Genomic DNA, 26,035 nt, shown 5'->3' with positions numbered 1-26,035 from the left:
TGAACACTTGCATACCCTTCAGCCTAGATTCAGCAACTGTTAACACATGGGTCTGCTTTTCTGTCTTTCTCTCTCTCTCTCAATACATTTATTTATTTTTACGTAATCTTTTTCCCCAACCCATTTAAATATAAGTTTCAGACATAATTTTACTTCCTTCCCAGTTATTCCAGCATGTACCTCCTTAAATTAAGGGCATTATCCTACATAACCACTGTACCATGAAAGGTCACATCTAAGAAAATTAAAAATAATTCTGTAACATGATCCAGTTTCTCCAGTTACATCCCAAATCTCTTCTATAGATTTTTTTTAAAATTCAGGATCCAGTCAAGGTTATGAATTGCATTTGGTTTTCATGTCTCTCTAGACTTTTTAAAAAGTAAATTGTTTTCATTGAAGTATAAGATACATAAAGTTTACAAATCCTGAATTTTTCCAGATAAATACACCCATGTAACTAACATGTAGATTAAGGTACAAAATATCACTAGCATGCCAGAAACCACTTTTCTCCTTCCTTATTACCTTCCAGCGCCCACAAAGATAATTCAGTTTTCGTTCCTGTTATTATACATTGTTCTTGAACTTTATATTCTTGCATTTGCCTTCTTTTGCTCAACTTGGGTACAGGGTACAGATTATGTTGCCTTGATTTATTTTCATTTTTGTGTAGTATTCTGTGTAAGAATATACAGCCATGTAGTTACCATTCTATCACTGATGGACATCTGGTTTGTTTTCTGTTTGGGGCTATGATGAATAATGACCGCTAAGCATATTCTTGAACACATATGGATCAGAGGATATTAATATGTTTAGCGTTAGTAGATGCTACCAAGCAGTATTCCAGAGTGGTGTACTGGTTGACATTCCTGCAGCAGTGTAGTGGTCCCAGATGCTGCACACCCTCTCCAGCTCTTGGTATTGACATCACCCACTATCCTTTTATATACATATATAGGTGAATGAATGTTCATAACAGCTTTATGTATAGTAACCAAAAGCGTGAAACATCCCAAATGTCCAACAGCAAGGAGAATTGATAAATGAACTATGCTATACTCACACAGTGAAACACTATACAACATTTAAAAACTACTTTTTACACAACAACATGAGTCTCATAGACATAGGGTTTATGACATAATCATAGACATAATGTGAAAACAGCCACAAAAGAGTATATACTGTATATTCCATTTATTTAAAGTTCACCAACAAAGTTGATCTCTAGTGAGAGAAATCAGAATAGGTAACAATAATAGTTACCTCTTGGAGGAGGGCTAGGAGAGTAATTGACAAGAAAAGGGAACAAAGAAACTTTCTGAGGGGATGGAAATGTTCTGTGTTTTATTCTGGGTGGTGGTTACACAAATGAACACATATATAAAAATTCATCAGGCTGTACTCTTAAAATCTGTGTATTTTAAGGGTAAGAAAGTTATATCTTAATAAAATTATGATTAATTTAAAAATAACATTTTATAGCTTGCTAGATATTACATGTAGTATAATCATTTTCACTACTGTATAATACTCTTGTTAGATGATACCACAGATTATTCATTCTCCTGTCATGGGGTATTTGGGTTGATTCTGGGTTTTTGCTCCTGTATACATCCCGTAAACATTATTGTATGTATCTCCTGGGATATGTGTCCAATAGTTCCTCTTGGATATATCCTTAGGAATGAAATTCTTTAGTTGTAGACATCACATTCTTTATGGTCTTTAGGTTTGGCTAAATAATAAAACGCACACAACAGTAGGTCATGCTTGAAATGTGATTACCTGTGTGGGTGCTGGGGGCTGTCTTGGCATAGGAGGCCCACGTCCCAATAGAAAATGTGATCTCTAGGAAGCATGCCGTGGGCATAATGTCCAGGTCCCCACAAGGCACATCATGTAGGAGAGCCACAGCACTCAGGGATGCTCAGAGCTGTGGCTTCCCACTGTACATTTACACACAGGTGTGGGTTGTTTCCACACCTCCCAGTCCAGATGCAGGGAGTGATTGTCACCATAAGCAAAATGGTTTAGTAAAATTGTTGACATTCCATATCTATTTGGTTGTCCTGGGGAAAAGGGTCAGAGAGTTACCTCAAGATCAAGGTTGTCCATACAGAAGAAATGTCAACAGTAATTTCTTTACACATAATAATGTCATTTTAAAAATTGTCCACATGGTGGATGTGTAGTGGTTTCTCAAACTGGTCCTGATGTAATACCCTTTGCTTTTTATTATTTTCTTCCTTCTGTGTTCTTCAGGTGTAATTTGCAGTACATTTTATAACTTATTAAAAGCTTGACCATTGATTCACAGCCTTAACTCTTTTCAGTTAGTGCAAGTCCTTTCAAGGAGGCTCTTGTGTTCTTTAGACATGGCTTCACAAGCCTTTTAGTACATTCTTGCTTTCTGGCATGAAGAGATGTCCACGGTTCACCTTTGATTTCCCTATTTCAGACCTAGCATTAGCCATCTCTCTAAGGAGCCCTGGTTACTTCTAAGGAAAATTCCAATTTTTAAAATTTATTATCTTTTAAAAAATTATTCAGCTTCATTTATATACATAACTCTACCTTAGCCTCTTTTTTTTGAGATGCATGAAATGAAAAAGCACACTAAATTTCCCCTTAAAAATCCTACCCAAGTGTGTTTCTCTAATATTAGTTACAAATACATGAATTAGGGGTTTGGGATATGTTTTATAAGCAAAATCATTCTTTAACATTTGAGATGCTAGGCATTGCAGTCCTGCTAAACACTATTAAATTAACATTAACTAGTTTAAGAGATACTGCTATTGAATCTTTTCTTAGATCTAAACATATTTCTGGGTTCTCTTGGTGACACACAGTGACTGAGTTTATTGATGGTGCAACTGTGTTCTCAAGTGAAAATAGTAAGTTGTGATTCTGTCACTTAGTGACCCCTGTGAACATAAGCAATTCATTTAGCGTCTTTAAGACTCATTTTGATCATCTGTAAAATGGATTTCATGGTGCCATGACATGTAACTGTGAATGAAAGGTAGACAACGTACAGTGTGTAGCATAAAGTAGACATTTGTGTTTCAGCTGAACACCTTGTGTGTGTGGTTCACTGTAGCCATGGGCCTCGACTTCAAGGGGCGTCCGTCATCTCTGCAAACAACCCTAATACAACACAGAGTATGGTAAGTCCTCAGGAAAGAAGTTTAATCAGGTGTTTTTGAAAGTTTAGAGGATGGCAAAAGAATAAAGCCTGGTAACTGTTCAAAACTGGGACCACATGAGAGATCTTTGTATTGCTGTAGAATGGGAGGCGTAGAACTAGCCCTCATTTGTGGCTCGTTCTTTTGAGTAGCACTTAAGAATTTAAAAGTATGTAATTATTTTTGTACATTTTCTTTAGGTATCATCTACCAGTACATGTACTTGGCCACCATGCTGTGAGTCCTTACTCCATAGTTTTGCCGTTATCTGCTGATTGTTTGGCCTTGAAGCCGGTCTCAGATATGCTGAGAATAGCTTGGAACCTATCATGGTATCATGGGAGTGATAATCTGTTGAAGCAAATGAACTCTGAAACTAAAATCCAAGAGTAAGCTGTTACATGTAGTAGAAAAGCATTCATATCTACCTAATTGTGATTAATTAGCTAGGCCTTATTTTTCCTTTAGGTTAAGTAGGTTTCTTACTTTTTATCGTCTGACCCTGCTTTCTCACTGAAGATTATAATTTTTACTTTGTTTTAAAGATTACATGTCGTTCATTACTTTTTAAAAACTATCACACAAAGAAATTTAAATTAAAAAACATTGTGCTCTATGCTGTTTTGGAGATTATATAAAGTTTGGTTAGTTAACAGATGTAATTCACTAGGAAAAGTGCTCTGGGTTAGGGTAGAAGCTTAGTAAATACATATGTGAATTTCGTTATCGTCACTGGGGTGATGACGATGATGATGACTTTTAAATACCTCAGTATTCTAATCTGTCAGTACTTTCTCATTTGAAAGCAAATTATATTTCTGTAAGCAGGAAAATGTCAATATAAACATCCTCATGCTAGTATGAAACCCTCATATTGACAGATACACATCAGATTTTCTTTTGGCTGTGAGTCACCCTTAAAAGGAAACAAAACAGAATTTGGGGGAGACAGTTTATAATAAAAGTAATTGTGAACTTTTATTTAATAGCTTTATATTGCTCTTTCTTTTTTTCTTTTTGTTTAGATTTTTAGATACATTGAAGTTATCCACTGAGGACACCCTTACTCTGAAGATGACACACACAGCAAGTGGACTGAAGGACTGTCTCCGCTCCATTGTTCAGGCTGCAGCCCACAGGGAAGTGAGGGCTGCTCTCACGAGGATGAGTTTTTATCTTCTGAATGACAGATTGTCTTTCAAGGGTGGCACTGGCCCATGTGGGATTACCTTGAAGTCCTTGTCTTGGCACACCACACTAAACAGGTCAGTATCAGCTCAAGCCTGCTGGCTTCAGAGGCCTGGATGGAATTGTATTTGGGTTCATCTCCACATGTTTGAAGTTAGGAGCGTGTGTTCTTATTGTTGGTATCATGAGAGAAATGCTTTTTAGAAAGAAAAATTTAAGGATTTTTATTATCTGTAATACAAGTCTAATAATAGCAAAAGAGAAAATTTTAACATAATTACTGCATTTTGGAATTATTACTAAATTGTTATAATTTTTACAAATATTATAATTATTAGATTTTTATATCCTAACATAGCAAATCTTATTTTTTATCTCACAGAAGTAAATGATTAGGGTAAGACATGGGTAAACAAACTGAATGTTTATTCCTGTCCATATTATATCAATAAATGAGCTGAGACATCAGGGAACTGATTAAAGCCTTGGTAACTCTGGCTGTTTTGTTTTGCTTTCGGTCTGTTCTTAAGTAAATTATCTCATTTTTCTTTTTCCTCTGAATTTCATGGAGTTGATAGCCATGTGGAGGTCCTTTAGTAGTTTTTGGGAAGGCCCCGGCTTGTAAATTTAACACGTTTAACTGGTAGCAGATGGCTGCATTTGAAACAAGACTGATAAGCAGCCGCTGCCAGCAGTTTTACATTTTAGTCTTCATGTGACTTTAGTATAAAATGTATAACTCTATTAAACGGAAAGTGTGCCATTTTCAAAATGCAAGGTTATTTGAGTTTCTAAAATGTGGGCTCTTATTTAGTGTAGCTCTCACAATTCGGGTATCTAGTTCACCTTTTTCAGTGGCGTGCTGTCGCCAGCTAGGACTGCCTTGTAAGAGAGGTGATGGTTAAATTATCTGGATTTTTGCAAGTTAGTTGTTAAACACAACCACTCTTAAAATTGAACTTTGTAAACTTACAATTAAATAAATTATATTAAAAATAAAGGTAATGGTTATGCAGAGTCATGGCTTCCTAAGTATTTTACATTTTCCTGTTATCCGTGCTCTCGATGTTGTTTATATGGATTCTGTCTGTGCTGTGGAAATGCTGTATAATGGTGTGCTGCAGTGCCTGTCTCCATAGCTATGTGGTAGATTGGAGGATTGCAGTCAGCCATGGCGGGGTATTTACACTATGGAAATTGGCAAACACAGCAAATCAGCACCCCACTTCTCAGCAGGTTGTTAAATACTTATCCGCACGCCACTTACTTTAAAGAACTAGAAACCATGATTACTGTCTTCTTTATTGTAGATTTTTACAAGTACTTCCTGCTTGCACCGAAGATGAGAAACTGCTAATAGATATCATACATTTTCTAAATAAGTTATTGAAGGAACAAAGAAAAAATGTATCCGTAGAACTTCTAAACTGGCTTCTCGAATTACTTCTTAGACATGTAAGTGTTGTTAAGGAATTTGAATTTTAGGTTTGACAAATGATATATTTGTAAAAATCATTAATACTGTATATGAAAATATGGAAAAGTATAATTTTTACATAGCCCGTGTTTAGCCATGTAGTCCTTATGTTGTAATAGATGGCTTTTAGCAATATGCCTTCCTGACGTGATTGTTACTAGGTTTAAGTTAAAAGTCCGTAGCCTAAACGGAACCTTCAGTCTTGGCGTTTAACGAAACCTGTTCTATATGTGAGCTTTCAGCAGCAGCTGTATTAAGTGAGAATCTTGGAGTGGGGGAGCTCAAGTAGGGATGTGGAGGGGCAGTGAGGGGTAGTGAGGTGAGGTTGGAAGGACTCAGTCAGACTGTGCTCAGGCTTCATGTAAGTTTACTGTAGTGTTTACCCATGTTTGCCCCCCACTACTCTCTACTTTTTGTAGCTGACTGTGTTCTGAGAAACTTGCCAAGAACCCAGGAAGCTAGCTTGTTTTTTTATCGTTGGCCTGTATTTTTTTTTTTTTTTTGCAAATACTATATGGATTTACTTAATCTGGTAAAGATAAACCTTCGCACAATCACGAAAAAAACACATTAAAATTAGAAAAAAGGGCCTAAACTGAAAAAGAAGATAATAGACCTTATAAAACAAATATATTTCATTATATGTTAATACATTTGCAAAGCTCATTTAAAGACGTGATTTTCTATAAAGATGCAAGGAGCTAATATAATGTAAGTTAGAAATTCTAATTGAGAATACTTTTAAAAGTATTTAGAGATTTTAAAAATATGTATATGAATGTTTATATGTGTATAAAGCTTGTTTAGATGTTTATTATTTTCTACCTTATTGTGGATTGGTGAAAATAGGGACCGTTTCGTTCCCCGTTGCATACCCAGCGTCTACCATAGTGCCTTGCACATAGTGAGCTCTCGATAAACATTTATTAACTCACTAGTAAACATATCACTTTAAGGAAGCTATGTAGTTAATTACAAGAAACGCACATAACCTTAATTTTGTAACATGTTAAAATACAACAAATGGAAACTATAAATTCCTAAAACTGTAATTGCTGAGTCAGTTACAAGTTGCAGAGATACATGTGTATATGTGTTTGTATTGAGTTTTTTTTTTTTTTTAAATAGGTAACTCTTATTTTGAATGATACGATGATTTTCATGATTGGGGTTTTTTTGTTTTCCGTGAATTGTCCCTTGATGCCCTTGCTAGTTTTGCCCCACAATTGGGTTTTTAGTTTTCTCTCGCACGTGTGTGCTCAAACACGCTCTCGCGCTCGCTCTTGCGCGCTCTCTCTCTCTCTCTCTCTCTCTCTCTCTCGTTTTTGGTAACAGAGGAGCCCTTCATAAATTAGAGAGATTAGCCCTTTGTCTGTGATATGAGTTGCAAATGTTTTTTTTTTTGTCATTAGTCTTCTGACCTTACTGTATTTTGGACTTATTTTCCTATTTTATCTACCCCTTTCATCCCCTAGCTTTTGTTAGTTATGTTGTTTCTACTTTTCATCTTTTATAGTACTTAAATTGTGTTCCATGATCAATCATAATTTCCACATTTAGGTGTAGTGCTACAGGTGTGTGTGTGTGTGTGTGTGTGTGTGTGTGAAACCTGACTTCTCACCACCTCGACCGTTATCACTCTAGGCCGAGCCATCACCGCCCTTCTCCCAGGTTATTGTTAGGTCTTCCAGCCTCCACCCATGCTGCCTGTGGTTCTCAAGACAGCTGCCACAGGGATCTTAAACTTAAGTCACATCATGTCCCTGTTCTCAAAATCCTCCACCAGCTTCCTCTCATTCAGATTAAGCTCCATAGGCTACAAGGCTCTATTTGAGCTTGATTCTGAGTATCTTTCTGATCTTCCCTCCTACCACTATACTCCACTCCTTCTTTTCCAGCCACATTGGCCTCTGGTTGTTTTTCAAACACCGCACTCATAGCTCCCTTTGCATTTCTTTTTCTCTCTGGCTGGAATGTTCTTCCCCTAGATATCTATACAGCTGACTACTGCACTTGAGTCAGTGCTCTGTTCAGATGTTAGTCATCCTTATCATCATAATGTAGCATTTCTCCGTGCCTGACTCTCTGTGCCTTCTTAATCCTATTTTATGTTTCTTCATTGTACTTATCGCTCCCACTTGCAGAATATCTTTGTTCATTTTCTTTCTACCCCACCCCACCCCACTAGAATGTGGGCAGTGGGAGGACAGGTTATGTTGTTTGTTTCGTTCACTGCCATGTTATTTCTGTGTAGTCATAGGTTTTTTTTATAGTTTCTAAATTATGTGTCTTCTTGGAAAGATCTGTTTTCCAGAGTTTTGAGAAAACACTCTCATGTTTTCTTTTATGATACTTAAGGTTTTATTTTTGTTTACATCTTTATTCATCTGGAATTTCTTATGATGTAGATTATTTTTTTTAACGGTTAGCAATTTTCTCATGTCCTGTCTACCCATGATTTGAATTGGCACCATTTTTTAAAACCATAAACTGATTTCCTATATATGCATGACTCTTTGTTTGAACGTTGTATTATGTTCCTTTGATATGCCTGTATTTTTCTGAAGAACTACATTTTTAAATTATCATAGCAAATTTTTCCTTAATAAAATTTATTCTTTATATTTTTCTCTGGCTATTTTTTTTTTTTTTGCCGTATGTGGGCCTCTCACTGTCGTGGCCTCTCCCATTGCGGAGCACAGGCTCCGGACACGCAGGCTCAGCGGCCATGGCTCACGGGCCCAGCCGCTCTGCGGCATGTGGGATCTTCCCGGACCGGGGCACGAACCCGTGTCCTCTGCATCGGCAGGTGGACTCTCAACCACTGCGCCACCAAGGAAGCCCTCTCTGGCTGTTTCACTTCTATTTTCATTTCATGAAACATGACAGAACATTTGTCCAGTATGAGGGCATTTATATGTGAATTTTATTGGTTTCTGTATGTATGGCAAGAAATACCTTAAGCATAGTTAAAAAGTCATGATAAACTGAGAAAATTATTTATAACACAAATGAGAGACAACATACTAATTTCCTTAAATTATAATTTTTGAGTCCTTATTAAGATGATTGCACTTCCAGGGTACATAGATTTATTGTTCAGTAAAGTTTGCTCTTCTGTTACTTTCCCAAGGATGATTTCAAAGTACTGTATTTACTTCTATTTTCTCTTATCTTTCAATTATTAAAAAAATTAAGGAAGCATTCAGAGGCAGTTTTTTTCTGGATATTTTTAATAAAGTGAACAGGAAAACCTATTGTCATAGTTCTTTCAGCTTTTAGGCCTGCTTAAATATTTTATAGATTAGACATTAAAATATTATTAAAATAATGTCCATGAAGCTTTTCCTCTGAATGAGTTTTTTGATAAATTGATTTTTGATCTATAAATTTTTTATAACTTCATGATCTTTTTACTCATTTTAAAAAAAGAATAACCCCTAAAACAGTCTCCTTCTTCAGCTAGAGTTCTTGTACACTGGGAGCTGTGGTTGCTTTGGTTTGTGAAAATAGCAGATATGTGATGGGCTTTAGTTTTAGAATCTTTTCTTGAAAATCTGTGCAATAGTTGAATGTTTGCATATGACTGTAAATAGTATATAACAATAGAAAAATTAAAATATACGTACCTAAACTGTGTAACTATAACTAGATAGTTAAAACTTTACATTTAAACGATTATGAATTTTGTAGTATGTCATGAATGCTGATACATATTGCATAATTTATTCATAGTTTTGAAATTAAAATGAAATTTCTACAGGACTCTAGATGATTGTACTGTAATTTTAATGCAGTTTTAGGAAAGGATTTTTGGTATAATTAGTTTGTTTGACTGTATGGTATCAAAGCTGTCTTTGGAGAGCTTTTACCTTGTCATATATTATCATCACTAGTGTTATAAATAATAGTAATACTTTTAAGGGTGAGTAAAGTGGACTTAAGCATCCACTATCAGGAGAGTTTACTCTCTAAATATCATGCTACGAGGATTAAATTATTAAGCGTATGTAACAACCAATGTTCAAAATAAAAGAAGCATGAAAATAGAAAGTCAAAAAGTGACTTTTACTAAGTTTATCATCTGAAATGGGTAAAATAAATGAAAAATGGCTTAAGAAGGTCAGTAAAATAGCATTTCCAAAGGAATTGTTTTGAATGTATGGACATAACATATGAAGATGTGCAAAAGTGACTGCAAAAAGAAAATTAGACAGAAATGAATACCTGATCAAGCAGAAGAATGCCTAAAAGATATATGAAGAAAAATCAGCTAACTTACCGAGGGAAGATACAGAAACTTTCTCTTGTGAAAGTTTTGCCTACATGTTTTATCAAAACTTTCATTTATTACAAGCATTTTATGTACTTAAGGAATTTTTTGTACTACTAATTTATATTTTAATGTATTGATATTTTGTTAGTATATAAAATAACTGAGAAGTGCTGAATTTGAATGCATTTCTTTTCAGAATGAGTTTTTGATAGAAATTTATCGAAGTGGGGCCATACTTTTTCGGGGGGACCATTCAGAACTACACAGCACGTGTCTGTCTGTTGTCAGACTTCCACTGGCTCATGTGCACTCAGAGTTCACAGAGGGCGTTGTCCATCCTACTAGTGTAGGTTGCTGATGGATGGAAAATTGGATATGATGAGTGGTAACTCTGCAGGTAAAGATAATGAACCATCACTGCAGAAACTGTTGCCTTTTGGAGGTCAGCACTGATGAAATAATGGCCCACATAGTTGGTTTAAAATTAGGATTGAATACTAATATCTAAAGACAAAACCTTCAGATATGATTAAGTACTTGAGATCAATAAGCATCAATAGAGACATCTATTTCCTCTTGTACTTGAGGAATAGTAATAAATCCCATATTTTAGAAGTGGTGTTGCTGAGGTTCACTGAATCTTAGCGTTAACATGTCAATCCAAGATATGTTATAAAGGGAAGAAGTCTCAGCAATTTACCTGCAAAAATAAGTTATTAATAGGATGAGATTCTTTGGAAGGGTCTTAGTTTTAGGTATTTACATACTGCTTCAATATATTAATATGTTAATCAGTAGCTTCTACTTAATTTTTATATGTATATCAGAATTAATAATTGCTGATGGTAAAATTACATTTTACCAAGATGGGGTTTGCATTAAAAACAGCTCGCTCATTTAGTCAGTATTTATGGGATGTAGAGGGAGTGTGGGTGTAAGCCTTTGGTTATTTGGGGCTAAGAATACTATAGAATATATATTTATTTTTATGATTTTATTAAATGTGTGTCTAGTTATTTTATTCATGTATGAAACTTAGAAATTGTAGTTATGTTTTATGTAATTTTACTTGAACCAAGTGAGACACTTCTTGTTCAAGATGAAAGGAAAAGCTGAAAAAAAATGCTGCTTAGGTGTGAAACATAGTAAAGTTAAAGGTAAAGCATGTCTCCTCAGTATTTTCCAAAAGCTCTCAATTAGATTATTTTTAATTCTTCGTACCTGGTTGAAGTATACTGTACATACTACATAATGTAAACAACTTGGAATTTTCTTCCCATTTAAAAAATTTCTTTTTCTTAAAAATAATGTAGTTATTTTTGAATTGAATTCTTTAGGTGAAGGATGCCATGACAACAGTAATTACATTTTGATTTTATCTCTTTTTGAACGTTGTAATATGCAGTATTGATATGACATAATGCCGGGGGTGGAATGTTAACTATCTCTGATGTAAGATGGTCCTGAGGTTGAATTCTTGCTCTGCTCATTCATATGACTTTGGTTAAGTTACCTACACTCTTCATGAACCTCTGTTTGCCCATCTATAAAATAAGAAAATGTAGATCTTCTAGTTTAACTCAAAAGTTAAATAAAATCTTATTTTCTTTCTCTCTCTCTTTTTTTTAGCACAGTGCCTATGACATTATAGATGATAGATAAATATTCCATCTATTTTTAATGCTGTTGGTTAATGTAACATTTTCTGCTCTCTCAATATTACTAGAAATCATCTAATACATCCTTTAGCTATTTTTTTTTAAGTTGGAAAACAGGTTGAAATTTAAGTAGTACTAGCTTCCTTTGTTTATCAGCCTGTCAAATTGGCAAAGATTACAACAGTAATAATACTCAACGTTGGCTTGGGTGCTGTGGGCCTTAATCATATGTACTGGTACATTTTTTGCAGGGACAATTTGGCAGTATACATTGAAAGCATTAAAACTATTATAATGTTTTGATTTAGTGATTTCATTGCTTAGAATTCATACGTAGGGTGTAATCAGAGTTGAGCATGCTGCTGCAGCTCAGTGAACTTAGAAATCACTGATTATCCAGTAGTTGTGGTAAACCCTTATGGCTGAATAACAATCAGATACTAAAATAATGTGTTTGAAGAAATATTGGTAATAACATTGTTTAAAAAAATGGTCGCAGTAGTGGATTTTTTCACTTGATCTCAGTTTTGTTAAAAATATTGAATTATAATTCTGTTTGCACTCACATAAAAAGAATAGTATGTACCAACATACTAATAACAGCTACCTCTGTGAGGTGTGATTATGGGTGGCTTTTGTTTTTCTCATTGTGCTTCTCTCTGTTTTCCTCAGTTTTCTGTAATGGATATGCTTTCCTTTTCTTGAGATAACATATGAAGCACCTTTTGAGTTGAGAACATCTGTACTAATGCCGTAGGAACCTACGATTTAGGCGCTATAACTTAGTTACTCCAGGACATGATTAGCAAAAAAAACCTTTATGGGAAACAGCATACAGCTCCATTAGAGGGTAAATATATGTTTTACAAATTCCATTTTTTAGAGTCCAAACCCACTATTGGAGCTGCTGCTTCTGACAGAGTCCCAGGCGCGAGAGGAAGCAGATGACATCCGCACCGCCGTCCGGCAGCAGCTCCAGAAAGAACTGGTCGCTCTCTTCAACACCCTGCTGCTCGGTTCCGTGGCACTTACCGACAGGTACCATTTGTATTATTGGAGGTCTGGGAACTTCACACAGAACCTAGTTTTCTTTGGATTTCTAAAGGGTCGTACTTTTCATTAGTTTCAAATTAAGAGGAGAAAAGACTTCAGTAAAAATCAGTTGTGGTGGTTTGTTTTTTAGTTCAGATCAATTTCTGATATAGCCTGATTGTAATTACACACACACACACACACACACACACACACACAGTATTTTGTTGTCTCTAGGTTTAGTTCTTGGTTCTCTCTTAATTTTCTACACATCTGCCTGAGCAGTCATACCCATTTTATGACTGTACAACTATTTTTGCATGGATGATTTTCAAATGTATATCTGTAGCTCTGACTTAAAAATTTTAAATTCACAATTTTAACCATTTTAAAATGTACAATTGAGTGGGTTTTGGTATATATACAGTGTTGTACAACTATCACTGTTTAATTCCAGAACATTTCCATTACCCCCAAAAGAAACTTTGTACCCATTAAGCAGTCTCTCCCCATTTGCCCTTTACCCAAGCCCCTGGTAACCATTAATCTTCTTTCTTTCTCTATGAATTTGTGTATTCTGGACATTTCATATAAATGGAGTGAAACAGTATGTGACCTTTTGTGTCTGGCTGTTTTCATTTAACATCATGTTTTCAAGGTCCATGCATGTTGTAGCAGATGACAGTGACTAAATAATAGTCCATGTATGGGTATGCCACATTTTGCTTATCCATTCATCTGTTGGGGGACATATGAGTTGTTTATACCTTTCACTGTTGTGAAGAGTGATGTTATGAACATTCATATGAAAATTTCTGTGTGGACATATGTTTTCAGTTCTTGAGTATATACCTAGGACTGGAATTGCTGGTTCATGTGGTAACTCTATGTTAACTTCTAATTTCATTATTGGTTGGCAATAATAATACCCATTTATGCATTTTTCAATGTAATTGTTACTTATATTTTACATCATATACTCTGGATGGTATATTAACTATGTTTTTCTTAAAAAGTCTTGTTTTAAGAGGGAGTATTTTCTGCCATTTCCCGCCATTTCCACTAGTTCATACTTTTTTGATACAGTAAGTTGCTAGTAACCCTCCACCACCACCAAGAAAGCCCATTAAGCCAGTTACGTTTGTTCCGTGGTTGATTTTTTTTCCTCCTTTACATACACAGGAAATGCTTGGAACTTTTTTACGTTTTCCAAACGCAGCTGGCTCTGAAACTGCTCCAGTGTCTGAGAGTCACGGATGCTCCTCGCTTCTACGGCCTGCCGTCCCTCGAGAGGACCTTACGAGGGATGGCCCACCTTACAGCATTCCCGGGATGGAGCTCACACTCTCCTTTCACAAAGCCACTAGAAATTTGTGTGAAGTACTTGTCAGGTCTCCTCGAAGTAAGTAAAAATAGTCAATAACTATAAACAACAATAATAAAACCCCTAAATGATAGCTATTTACAAACCCCCAAATGATAGCTATTTACTATTTACTGACCGCTCAGTGTGTACCAGGCACAATATTAGGTGCACTGTATGTGTTATTATATTTAATGTAGATTATTCTTCAGTGTTTATGGCTCATTAATGGTTAAATGTGTTAATGATTTTTATTAGCAAATACATAAGTAAGATTACTTTTATGAATAAGCCATTTTCAAGAAAAGTAAGCCTTACACTTCATTAAGCCCCTTTATTTGGGTAACTTATTTTGCATTTATTAACCCTTTTGGTGTAAAATACAACACATGCAGAAAATACACAAAACGTAAATACATAGTTCATTGATTATCACATAATGAACACACATGTCACCACCCTGATCCTAACGTAGAGAGTAGCCACCACCCTAGAAGCTTTTGTCATAACCACCTCCAGTCTCTACTCTTCCTCTGAAGGTAGTTGTTATTTTGATTTTTACGGTAATAACTTCTTTGCATTTCTTGACGGTTTTACCACTTAATTATGTGTCCATATATACAATAATTTCTCATTCTCTTGATTTTGTTAAATGGAATTGTATTTCTTTTTAACATTATGCTTATGAGAGTTAACTCATTTTGCTTCCTGTAGGTGGAGTTTAATTTCATTTTTGTGTAGTATTCTCTCTACTACAATGCTGAAGGACAATTTGGCTTCTCTTTTCTTCCTGTTTAGGGCAATTTTAGATACTGCCACTGTACACTTGTGTTGAAAATGAGTATATTATATCTTCTGTGAAATTTTATTTTCTAACTATTGCTGATGTATGGAAATATATTCAGTTTTTATATGTTAATTGTGTACCCGGCAGTCCTTGCTTCCAAACTCAAAGGAAAGGCCTTTAATGTTTTATCTTTTAGTAAGCTATTTGTGGTAGTCTTTTTTCAATTACTTAAAGAAAAGTCAGATTAAGGACATTTTCTTTTAGTCTTACTTTGCTAACAATTTTTTTTAATCATAAATGTGTATTGCTTTTTCTGTATCTTTTAAGATAATCATATGGTTTTTTTTTTATATTCCATAAGATGATGGATTACGTTGGTTGATTTAAAAATGGTAAACAACCTTACATTTCTGGAAAAATTTCAACTAGTTTGTGATGTATTATTCTTTTTATATATAAACAGATTGAGTTTGTTAATGTTTTTAGAATTATTCTACCTATTTTCATTGGCAAAAAAAGTTTCTAGAATTACTATATCTATCTTCTTTCTCATAAAACTTCTGTCAGTTTTTTAATATCAAAATAAGTCCATCCTTATATAATTTTCTCTTTTTCTTTATGTAACTTCCTCTTTTTTCTTTTTGGAATAGTTGGCTTGAATTGGTGTTATTTCTTCCTTAAATGTTAAGTTGACAGTATAGCAATCTGGGACTGGAGTTTTCTTTTTGGGAAGATTATAGATGAAGTAAATTTTTAAAGTAGATCTAGAATTGCTCAGATTTCGTATTTTTTGTGAGTCAATCTTAGTAAGCTATATTTTACTGAATTTTATCTGAATTTTCAAATTCATTGCCCTAAAATTGTTCATCACATCATCTTGTTTTTAAAATATCTGTCAGATCTGTAGTGAGGTCCCATTTCATTTCAGACATTGATTTTTCCTTCTCTCCAGTTTTGTTGATTGGCCTTCCTAGTGGTTTGTATGTTTTATTAGTCTTTTCAAAGAATGAATCTTTGGCTTTGTTTATCCCCCTTTAATGTTTTTTCCCCTCTTTTATTAATTTCTGCCTATATTTATATCCTTCTTATTTTGGTTTAATTTATGGCTTTTTCCTACCTTTTTAAGGTAGAGCCTTATTTCACTGATTTTTTAAAAAATTTTCTCAAAAATATATTTTTAGCTCTAATCACCTTCCAATCATGGCCTTAACTTTATGCCTTGTTTTCATCATCATTTAGTCCAGTATATTTTAAGAATGTTGCAGTGAATAGAGCAGTGATAGGTTTCTGTAAGAGAACAGCTTTGCCACGGTACCCTGGCAGCTTTGTGTGTTTGCACATGGGCCACGTAGGCAGGGCTTAGGTGCGGCTGATCTAAGCTCTGGCAGAACTTCCTGTGATCCTTTTGGAACGTGAGAAGCCTGTAAGGAACTGCTACAAGGCCGTTGCTCATTCACTTCACTTTGTCTTAGGAAGTGTGTCACGGGCCTGTTTTTATCACCTCCTGGGTTCTGATGCACTCGCGGGCTTTCTGCCTCGCTCCCTTGGGGTACGGCAGCAGGCTATAGATGGCTCAGCTGCAGCTTGGCCTGAGCTCCTCAGCAAGAGTGCGCTGCCATTGCACTGCTGTCATCTGGCCCCTTTGTTTCAGTGTCACCCTGTAAAAGGGACACTGAGAGCTGGCACCTTTGCCTACTCTTGCTTATGCTTTTTATGTAAGTAATAAACTGTCTAGATCTATAAATGGATCAGTGTTTGCTTAGTGACCAAGTCTGCCAGCATTGCTTGCCTTGAAAGGTTCAGTTATAGAGGTTGGCATCTTTAACTGTTAGGAATTCAGGCAAGGCTCCTGTAGGAAGCAGTGTAGAGAGAGGTTTGGAAGATGAATAAACTGATCAGAAGTGATGGGCTTTCTAGACATGGAATGTTTTGACCAAATCGTGTCCGTAACTTCCTATTCCTTTTTGTGCTGCACGTTTCTACTTGCCACTGGTCTCTACCCACCACCAGATCATCCTTCAAAACAGAAACCTTTCACTCCCAATCTCCTTTTTCAAGTGCATAAGGCTCATTATAATCTAGCATTTTGAGTCTTATCTCTGTTTAAAATTTTTCCCACATCTCTTGAAGTTTCAGTTATATGTGGTTCTTCTCATTAAATAAAAAAGCATCCTTAAAAAGTCTGTTTCTTGGGCTTCCCTGGTGGCACAGTGGTTGAGAGTCCGCCTGCCAATGCAAGGGACACAGGTTCGTGCCCCAGTCCTGGAAGATCCCACATGCCGCGGAGCGGCTGGGCCCGTGAGCCATGGCCGCTGAGCCTGCGCGTCCGGAGCCTGTGCTCCGCAACGGGAGAGGCCGCAACAGTGAGAGGCCCGCGTACCGCAAAAAAAAAAAAAAAAAGTCTTTCTTTTATATAGCTTCTTTTCTCTTTGGGTGGCAATCTCTACACAAAGTTGAAGATCTCACTTGTTCATTTGCCTTCCTTTAGTAAGCCTTTTTTTATTCTTTCACACATAGTCACCCAGTAAGTATTACTTGACTGACTGATCTCTTCTACAGGTTATGTACCTCAAGCAGTTTATATATGCCACTATTATGGCACTTAATACATTGTATTTTTATTTTGCTTTATGCTTTGATCTGTTAGACTGTGAGCTTGTGAGAATCATCTGTGGACCATTTCCGCTATCCCCAGCTCCCCACTGGCCTAGGACAGTGATTTGTACATAGTGGTCAGATAGTGAATAATTTAGTTGTATCTTATCTATGATTTTAAAATTAGAATAAAGTTTGAATAACTGGAAATGTGATGTAAATGAATGTAAATGATGTGTGTTTAATTTTTGTATTTTCATTATTAAATCATACTTTAGGTGATGTTTATATATTCAGCTGTAAATCATGCTTCAGATGATATTATCTAGGATTTGTTTCCAGCAGTACATCTTGTTTTTTAAAAAATATTTCAAAATTCTAAATACTCTCAGCTGTACTATAAAATTTAATATGAATTTTAGTGTAGTCACTTTAATGAAATAATTTTTTAATCTTGAATACTTGTAAATACTGAAAAAGAGCAAACTGTCAGTAAATTAATTATCTCATGCTTCAAGGTGTCCATGATCAGAAATAATATGAATTTTTTAGAATAGATGTATTAGCTAAAAACTTACCATAATGTTTTTTAAGAAATAAGCTCCTCCAATGCATTTAATATAATTCAGTCTACAAGTACCTAATTTATAGCATTATTTGTAATGTGATTTATGAATACTCCATTTAAAAACCTTTTGGAACACATCTCCTCTGTTAAGTGATTTTTATCTGTTTCAGATCAGGGATATGTGAGGACCTACTACAGCAGTAATTGAAGAAGTGTTACATTGTTTATATTTAGAAACCCTCAAAAGTACTTTTGTTTGTAAAATTGTGTAACAGGAGAGACTTCAGATCATACCTGTGTTTCAAATACCTGAAATTAAAATGAGCTTTCTATGTTATTGGAGAACAAAAAGGCTTAGTTCTCAGTAAGAAGTCGGGGGGAAAAAAGACAATACTGTCATTTAAGCTCAGTTGTCTTTGAGGTAATAAAAATCAATACAGTTTATTAGCTAAGGAATAGCTATAAAGTGTGATGCTTGTTTTATAATGTTTCACTGTTATGAAAACCTGATAACAAATCTTTATTTGGTATAAACAGAGGAGTACATGTTATGCTTCATATAACATCTTGGGAAGAAAATCTTTATGTCTTTACATTAAATGACAGGAAAATAATATGAAAAAAATCTGTCACTTTTGTTAGAAATTGTGTCGGAGTCCTATTAAATCTTACTTGGGTCCTTCTGCTTACTTAGCTAGCTAAACAGGTTTCTTTATTTTACTACTGGCTAAATTGATCTTTTAGAGAATAAAGTAATGCTCATGTAACTGGACATTGAAACAAGCCATTGTTGGTCCAAATGATTTGCTTCATAGTTTCTCAGTAATTAAAGCTGATTCCTTTTCAGATGGGAGTTGTAATTCATTATTAGATATTTTGTTTCTGCACAGTGAAATTTGAATGCAGTATTTGCCTTTTGTGGTTGGGAAATGAGACTTTTAGACTAAGCATGATTCATTATGATAGGTGAATAAACTATGATAAATAAAGCCTTAAAAATTATATATGAAGTATAATTCCAGGGATCTGACGGTAAGTTGAAAGGAGATAATATCAACGTTCTTGACTTATCCCTTTTAAGCTAGAACCTAAACCATGACAGTATAGCTGTCTCCAGTGACATATAGAAAGATAATAAAGACTTGATCATTTGGATCTCTTCTAAAATAGTCCCTTAAAGTTTTAAACTTTTAATTATAAAAACCTTAAACATATACATAGGCAGAAAGAATAGTAGAGCAGGGCTCCTGTAGCAGTCACCTGTAGTTGTTAACCCCTGGCCAAACTGTTTCATTTTCAGACATACTATACAGTTATTTGGTTTATGAAAATTCTAATTTAAGTCAAAATCCCCAAGTTATCTTACGAATAAATTGCTTTTGTTAAATAAGCTGTGCCTAACGTGATTTATATTTATGCCATTTTTTTTTAAGTAATCTTCTTTGCTGCATGAGCTAAAAAGAATCCAAACTAAAAAGTAGTCTCTGTTATAAGACAAAATGGCTTACTGTGCTGAATAAAAGCATTGAGTCCTTGGGTGGATGAATTGAAATACTTTCTGCTGTATTAGATAACATGTGGTTTTGATTGCTTTGATTCACAAGTTTTTCCTTCATAATGTATTGGCACCTAAATATAGTTACCATTCTTTTTTTTATTAAAACTTTGTGAATTATGAAGTGATCTTTTGTCACTTTAAATTTTTTATTTTGAGTTGAAAGCTGTAATGATGCTTGTTATTCAGTGTCAACAAATATTTATTGAACCCCTATATGGGGGACAATATGTGATTTACACAGAAATTTTCCAGAAGAGTTTGTCACGTATTTTAAAGGATTTTCTAAATCAGGTGGAAGGACTTCTTCTCAAACTGCTGTGTCCTAACTCCCCATGTTCATTCTGATTCAGCTTCTCAGATAACGGCATAATAGCTTCAGATAAGAAACATTTCTTTTGTTGTTACTGATGGAAATGTGTTAAAGCCCTCAGGTATGTGGGAGAGAAAAAGTTGACAGGCAATGATTTAAGTAATAAATATATGCTTAAATATGGAGTAGAAATCTAAGATCGCTTAGAAATGTAAATGTCCATTTACATTCAAACCATACTTCCAGAAAACTTAGCCTAAATCTGGTAGTTAGTAAGAGTTTTATATAGCTAGCAATTTCTAAGTATACTTTTCAACAAGGTATTTATAAAATAAACTCTTTTACTTAAAGGATACTATAACATTTGAAGAATGTTACGAGCATATTTTAAATCACAAAATCTTCTAGGAGGATACTACACATTCTTTGTACAAATTCCAAAGGAAAACAATTTAAACTAAGAATGTTTGTTTTAATTGTGGTGAAATACACATAACATAAAATTTACCTTCTTAACCACTTTTAAATGTATAAACTAAGAATATTATAATATACTTTATGTGGTTAGGATTCAACTCAGACAAGTCAGTAGAAAGGTATATATTTAGCCACTAAGAGTAAAGCTGCCACAAAATTGTTTGCATTTGTTTTTCAGGTCATTACTTCTTTTTATGTGGAGCGTGGAGGAAATGCTATGTCCTTCATGGGAAAAGGTGTCACAAAGAGCACGATTCTCTGCTTGCTTCACTTATCCCATGAGATGATGGCCCAGGCCCAGAGCTCGGTGAGAGCTTTCAAAGCTGTCTGTCTTCCCACAGTTGCTAGAAAGGGAATGTGCTGTGTCTAACACGTTTCAAGCCTATATGTTTACTCTAGGAAAATGTCTTTTGACTTGTCTTTTTAGGAGACAAAAATGATTTTTGTCAAAGATGTTTCTTAGAAGCTGTATATTACACAAATCTGAATTTTATTTTAAACTTATTTTGATTGAAATCTGCATGCACTAGAGAACTATGTTTTATCTAAATCATGGGGAAAGTAGCTGTTCTGAAGAAAAACTGTTATGTATAACTTTTTAAGGAGGAGCTGAGATTGTTGTTTGCCTTGTGTTGGCTAAATAATGAATTAAAACCAAGTCTTAAGCATAGTTCTACTTTGTTTTGATTTTTAAAAATTCAGTTATTTTGAACTCTGTTTTATCCTTAGAAATGTACCTGATGCGTTTCTGTTCCCTTTTTTTCATTCTAGGAGTGGATGTCACTTTGGTTCTTGCCTTTGGGTAGTCACAGTGAAGAACATGCTACCACTCAACAGGGATTGGCTTGGTTGATTCCGTTGTGGGTTGACCGAGACCCAGAGGTCAGTGTGAAGGAAAATCGAGTCCATCATGTGTAGATTAAAGAACAAATGAAACAAAACATGTATGCATATACTTGTTCATATTTTCCAAAATGAGGTTATTTTAGTGCTATACCTTAAGCTATATTTACCCCCTGTCTTGGTCAGTTTGGGCTGCATAATAAAACACCATAGACTAGGTAGCTTGAACAAAGAAATTTATTTTCTCACACGTCTGGAGGCTGGACGTGAAGATCAAAGTGCCCACCCACATGGTCAAGTTTGGTGAGGACTCTTTCTGGCTTTCAGATGGTTCCCTTTTCATTGCATGCTCATATGACCTTTTCTCTCCTCCTCTTCTTATAAGGCCACCAATCCTATCAGATTAGGACCCAATCCTCATGGTCTCATTTAACCTTAATTATCTTCTAAAAGCCCTCTCCTCAAATACATTAGGAGTTAGGGCTTCAACATATGAATTTTGGGGGTACATTATTCAGTTCATGGTACCCCCTATTCAGTCAGATTCAGAGTACAGATTAAAAATAGTAAGAAAGGAACTATTATAGAATCTATCAGTTTTATAAAGAACAGCAAAATATTATTGGAGAAGTCCAGCCATTTTTAAACAGTTTAGAAGGATAGCAGCCAAGTGACTTTTGAGTGTCATGTAATAGAATAGTATCATTACAATGCAGCGTTTTATATTAATGAATTTTCCAGTTTTAGCCATTTGTCTACTGATTTGATTTTTTTAAACCACTTTATTGAGATATGATTGACATACAAAAAGCTGTACCTATTTAATGTGTACAACTTCATGAATTTGGAGATAAGTATACAGCCCTGAAATATACATCACCAGATTCAATGCCGTAAACATATCCTTCACCTACAGAAGTTTCTTCTGTCCTCTTACTGCTTGTTTTTGTGATTAGAACAATTACCATAAGATCTACCCTCTTAGCAAATTTTTGTGTATATAATATAGTGCTGTTAACAGCTAGAGATACATTCTCGAGCCACATTGAACTTGGACTTGGTGCTTGACTGCCTTATGACTGCATTGCTGTTTGTTACCCTGTGGTTATCAGTGAAACTCTGTTCTGAAATCAAAATTCACAGGTTCACCCGATACGTAGCTTGAGCAGTGGGGGTACTATGGCAAACGTTACACCATGTCAATCTCTTTTGAAACATTTTTCTTTTAAAAGAATTTTGGGGAAAATACTAAGTACCTTTTAAAAAGATAATTCAATTACTTCTGTTTGAAAAGAAGTTTCAAAGAAGTTAAAACCATTTGTTTGAAAGAAACACTGAAAAATTAAGGAAGGTGGAACAAAATAATAGTATCCTCTTAAAAATGAGAAATAAACAAGAATCATGTTCATGAAAGATACGTAGGCACCCTATGCTTTCCCTAGAAAAAGACTTTTGAACTATAATTTTTAGTCTGTCTTATAGCTGGTTTTGACTTTTTGTGACATTTGCTTTTATTTAGCTTCTATAACCTATATTATTACTTTTCCTAAATCATGGAATAGGAGTTTTATTCGCTCATAAACTTATAGGACAGTATTCTTTAAGTATCTTATAATTTAGGATCGTCAAGACAGTGTCATAAAAATGTGATATTTTATGTACCAGAAAAATTGAGAATTCATGTTGTGAAATCGGGTTCTTTGGTTTCACAACGTTTTCTCTAATTTGAACAGGTGAGGTTCACTTCACTGGGATTAGGATCGGCACTGACTACCCTTGAAACTGGCTGTGTGGCCTTAGCAAACAGTTGTCAAAACATTTCTGGTGGGCTCTGGGGAACCGTGGTGAACATTCTTCTGGACCAGTCGGAGTGTAGCATGGTACGCCGGGAGGTAGGCCTGTCTGTTTAGCCCCACCCGTTTTCCCTCAGAGACCTGTTGTGGTAGTTCTTAGGAACCATACTCCCTGTTCAACACTGTGGGCTCACCACTGACCGTTGTCTCTCTGACCTGCGAACAACTGAAATGAAATGGTTATAGAGAACAAAATGGTATTGATTCACAGTCAGAACAGGAGTCCTTTACTCTGAAAGATCAAAGCAGAATTCAGTGCATTTTAAATGGACTCTTCTATTTTATTACACATTGAAAAGTAGTTCACAGGAAATTACTTTTATATGATCTCAGTGTTTAAGTTTATAAAGCTTTACTTAAGATAAGGGGCTGTCAAAATACTCTGTAGTATTTATTATATAACATGTAAGAGGAAAAGTAAATGCTATTTTAATTCTTTCTAAATAGTTTGTTATTTTCTTTACTGCTGCTTTTATCAAAGTGATGATTGATGCAGACCATTTTAAGAACAGTAATCGAATAATGCTTAGAAGCTTGTAAAGAAAACAGCAGCTCCTGGGCCCACCATTAGCCAGTTTCCAGTTTCAAAATCCAAAGGCTGTAGTTTTCTTATTATTTGGTTTTTTTTTAATAATAATGCTTAAACTTGTAGCTTCCTCTTGATTGACCAACTTTAAAGACTGTCTACTGGCTTCCAGTTAAGGTGGTTGAAAATTTTACTCCCTTTGGATCCCCTCTGTTACTCTGGTTATTCTCCCGTTATGATCTTTCACTAAATAGATAATCAGTGTTCATAATTAGTATGATTTTTTAATTTGACCATCTTCAGGACCTAGGAGGTTAAGTTGGACGTTTGTGGTTTGTATTTCTAGTTAGCAGTTTTTTATTGGGAGGAGCTTGTATGAGAGAGGAAGAAAGAGATGGGGAGAAAGGTGTGTGTATATGATCTGTAGGAGGATAATAGAAACATGAAGTAGATTTCTTAAATACTACCAGAACAGTTTATGGTTTACAGATCATTTTCTGGAAAGACAAAATTCTGAAATAGGAAAAAATATCTTTGCTGGTGAAGTAGTTTCCCCCACTACTATGTCATCACCTAACAGGAAGGGCAGTGGGGAGTTCTCATAATGACCTCTCAGCATGTGCAGCTGACCAGGGATATGCTTTTTTGTTATTAAATAACACTATATTGGTTATTTCAGACATGACAACAAGATGGCAGTATTGACATTTTTTTCCTTTAATTTCAGGCTGCATTTATTTTTCAAAATCTCCTTGTAATTCCAATGCCTTCAGAAATCATAAAGGGTTATACTTGGCAGGTAGGTGACTTTAAACAATTATCAACCTAGTAGATATTTGAGATTAAGTGATGATAAAGTTTCAGCATATATATATATATATATATATATATATATTTTATATATGTATATATTTCCTTACTGATGAAACTTTATACAAGCCAACAGGACCTCTTGAAAGAGAATATAGACTTTTTTTAATGCTTGATCAGATTTACAAATTCTTCTCTGTGGTGTTAAAAATAATTTTAAACAGAAATAATAATCACTGACATGTTTACTATGTACTAGGCACTCGTCTAGAAACATAACAGATATCAGCTTGTGTAATGGTTTGAGTTATGAACCATTATTATCCTCATTTTTTAGATTAAGAAAATTTAGCACAGCAGGTTTAAGTAGTTGGCCCTAAATCACACCCTTTTGCTTTCAGTCCAGGCAGTTTCTCTTTCGCACTCACCTTATTGTCTCTCTAATTTAATAATAATAAACAAATTTGTTTGTAGTTAAATATGCATTGATGTTAACTTCTTTTTTTCTTTTCTGGGTAAGTACACTGAGTCATAATTTATCTTTCTTTGCTTTCTATTAGATTAATTTTTTGTATCATGTTCTGAACGACAAGTCAGTAGATAGTTTTACCTAACCTTTTTTTATAGCCTACTGCTTTTTAGGTGATTTGGAGGATAGAAAAGTGCTCACCTGGGGCAAATGAGACATACTTTTTTTCTACCCATGTCTTTATCCATATGTCCTCATCCTATATGTGCATATTTATCACACTGTTGCATCTCATCCCCCAGGATCTTAGATAAGATCTAAGGTTTCTTTTTAAGTTTTCGTTAGAATATATTTGGAGGAGTTACTGAATCTAGTTGAGCTGTAGTGAGGGCAGCTTTTGGGGCAGTCACCTAGAGCCTGAATCCTGGTGGTCGTTAAGGCCTGGATCTCATTTAACCCTTGGAAGCTTCACTTTTCCAAACTTTGCAAACCCAGTTTAATGCTGCCAATTATTGAAAATCCCAGGCTGCTTGTCCACTGGCTCCTTTAATTTGTTTAACGTGCCTTCTGATGATGGTTGTTATTCACAGTCTGTGTTGTAATAAAACCATAGGAGACAAATTAGAAAAGACTACACAGGATTAATATTTATATTAACAGTGTAGTGGTTTTGATGCCTGTTATCCAATAACTACATTTAAAAATGTTATTTTTGGCTCAAATGCAAATGATCTCTACTCCCATTGTTAAACTAGTGACATTTGTATACTATAACCTTTGTGATGTACTGCCAGTGAGTTTTTTTTAAATTATTGAAATAAATATAAAGGCAAGAGTGATAAGTTTTCTGGGTTCTATTAAAGCTCTTGGGACATTATAATATAAAACCATGTGTTGAAGTTCACTTTTTTTTCTAGTAAGTTAAGTAGTATACAGCTCCTTTTTGCTACTGGTGACATGCTTAGTGCAGCTTTTTGATTTTGTTATTTTCCAGTTCTTCATCACAGAATTAATTTTCTACTAAAAAAGTTGAAAACAGTGGTTTAAG

At 34.8% G+C, this 26,035-nt stretch overlaps 1 protein-coding gene across 2 annotated transcripts in view; it reads left to right on the top strand.

The window, feature by feature from the left end:
- The window catches only part of RTTN (rotatin), a 138,003-nt gene that overhangs the window by 51,283 nt on the left and 60,685 nt on the right, over positions 1 to 26,035 (top strand). For both annotated transcript variants that reach the window (XM_060029205.1, XM_060029204.1), the window contains exons 24-32: positions 3,398 to 3,586; positions 4,223 to 4,462; positions 5,696 to 5,840; positions 12,680 to 12,834; positions 14,011 to 14,230; positions 20,665 to 20,793; positions 21,258 to 21,368; positions 23,063 to 23,221; positions 24,436 to 24,507. In XM_060029205.1, the coding sequence (XP_059885188.1) occupies positions 3,398 to 3,586; positions 4,223 to 4,462; positions 5,696 to 5,840; positions 12,680 to 12,834; positions 14,011 to 14,230; positions 20,665 to 20,793; positions 21,258 to 21,368; positions 23,063 to 23,221; positions 24,436 to 24,507 (1,420 nt within the window). The remainder of the gene's footprint in view (positions 1 to 3,397; positions 3,587 to 4,222; positions 4,463 to 5,695; positions 5,841 to 12,679; positions 12,835 to 14,010; positions 14,231 to 20,664; positions 20,794 to 21,257; positions 21,369 to 23,062; positions 23,222 to 24,435; positions 24,508 to 26,035) is intronic.

This window comes from Delphinus delphis, chromosome 13 (assembly GCF_949987515.2).
Source record: "Delphinus delphis chromosome 13, mDelDel1.2, whole genome shotgun sequence".
Classification (NCBI taxonomy): Eukaryota; Metazoa; Chordata; class Mammalia; order Artiodactyla; family Delphinidae; genus Delphinus; species Delphinus delphis.
This window is presented reverse-complemented; position numbering and strand designations above follow the sequence as displayed.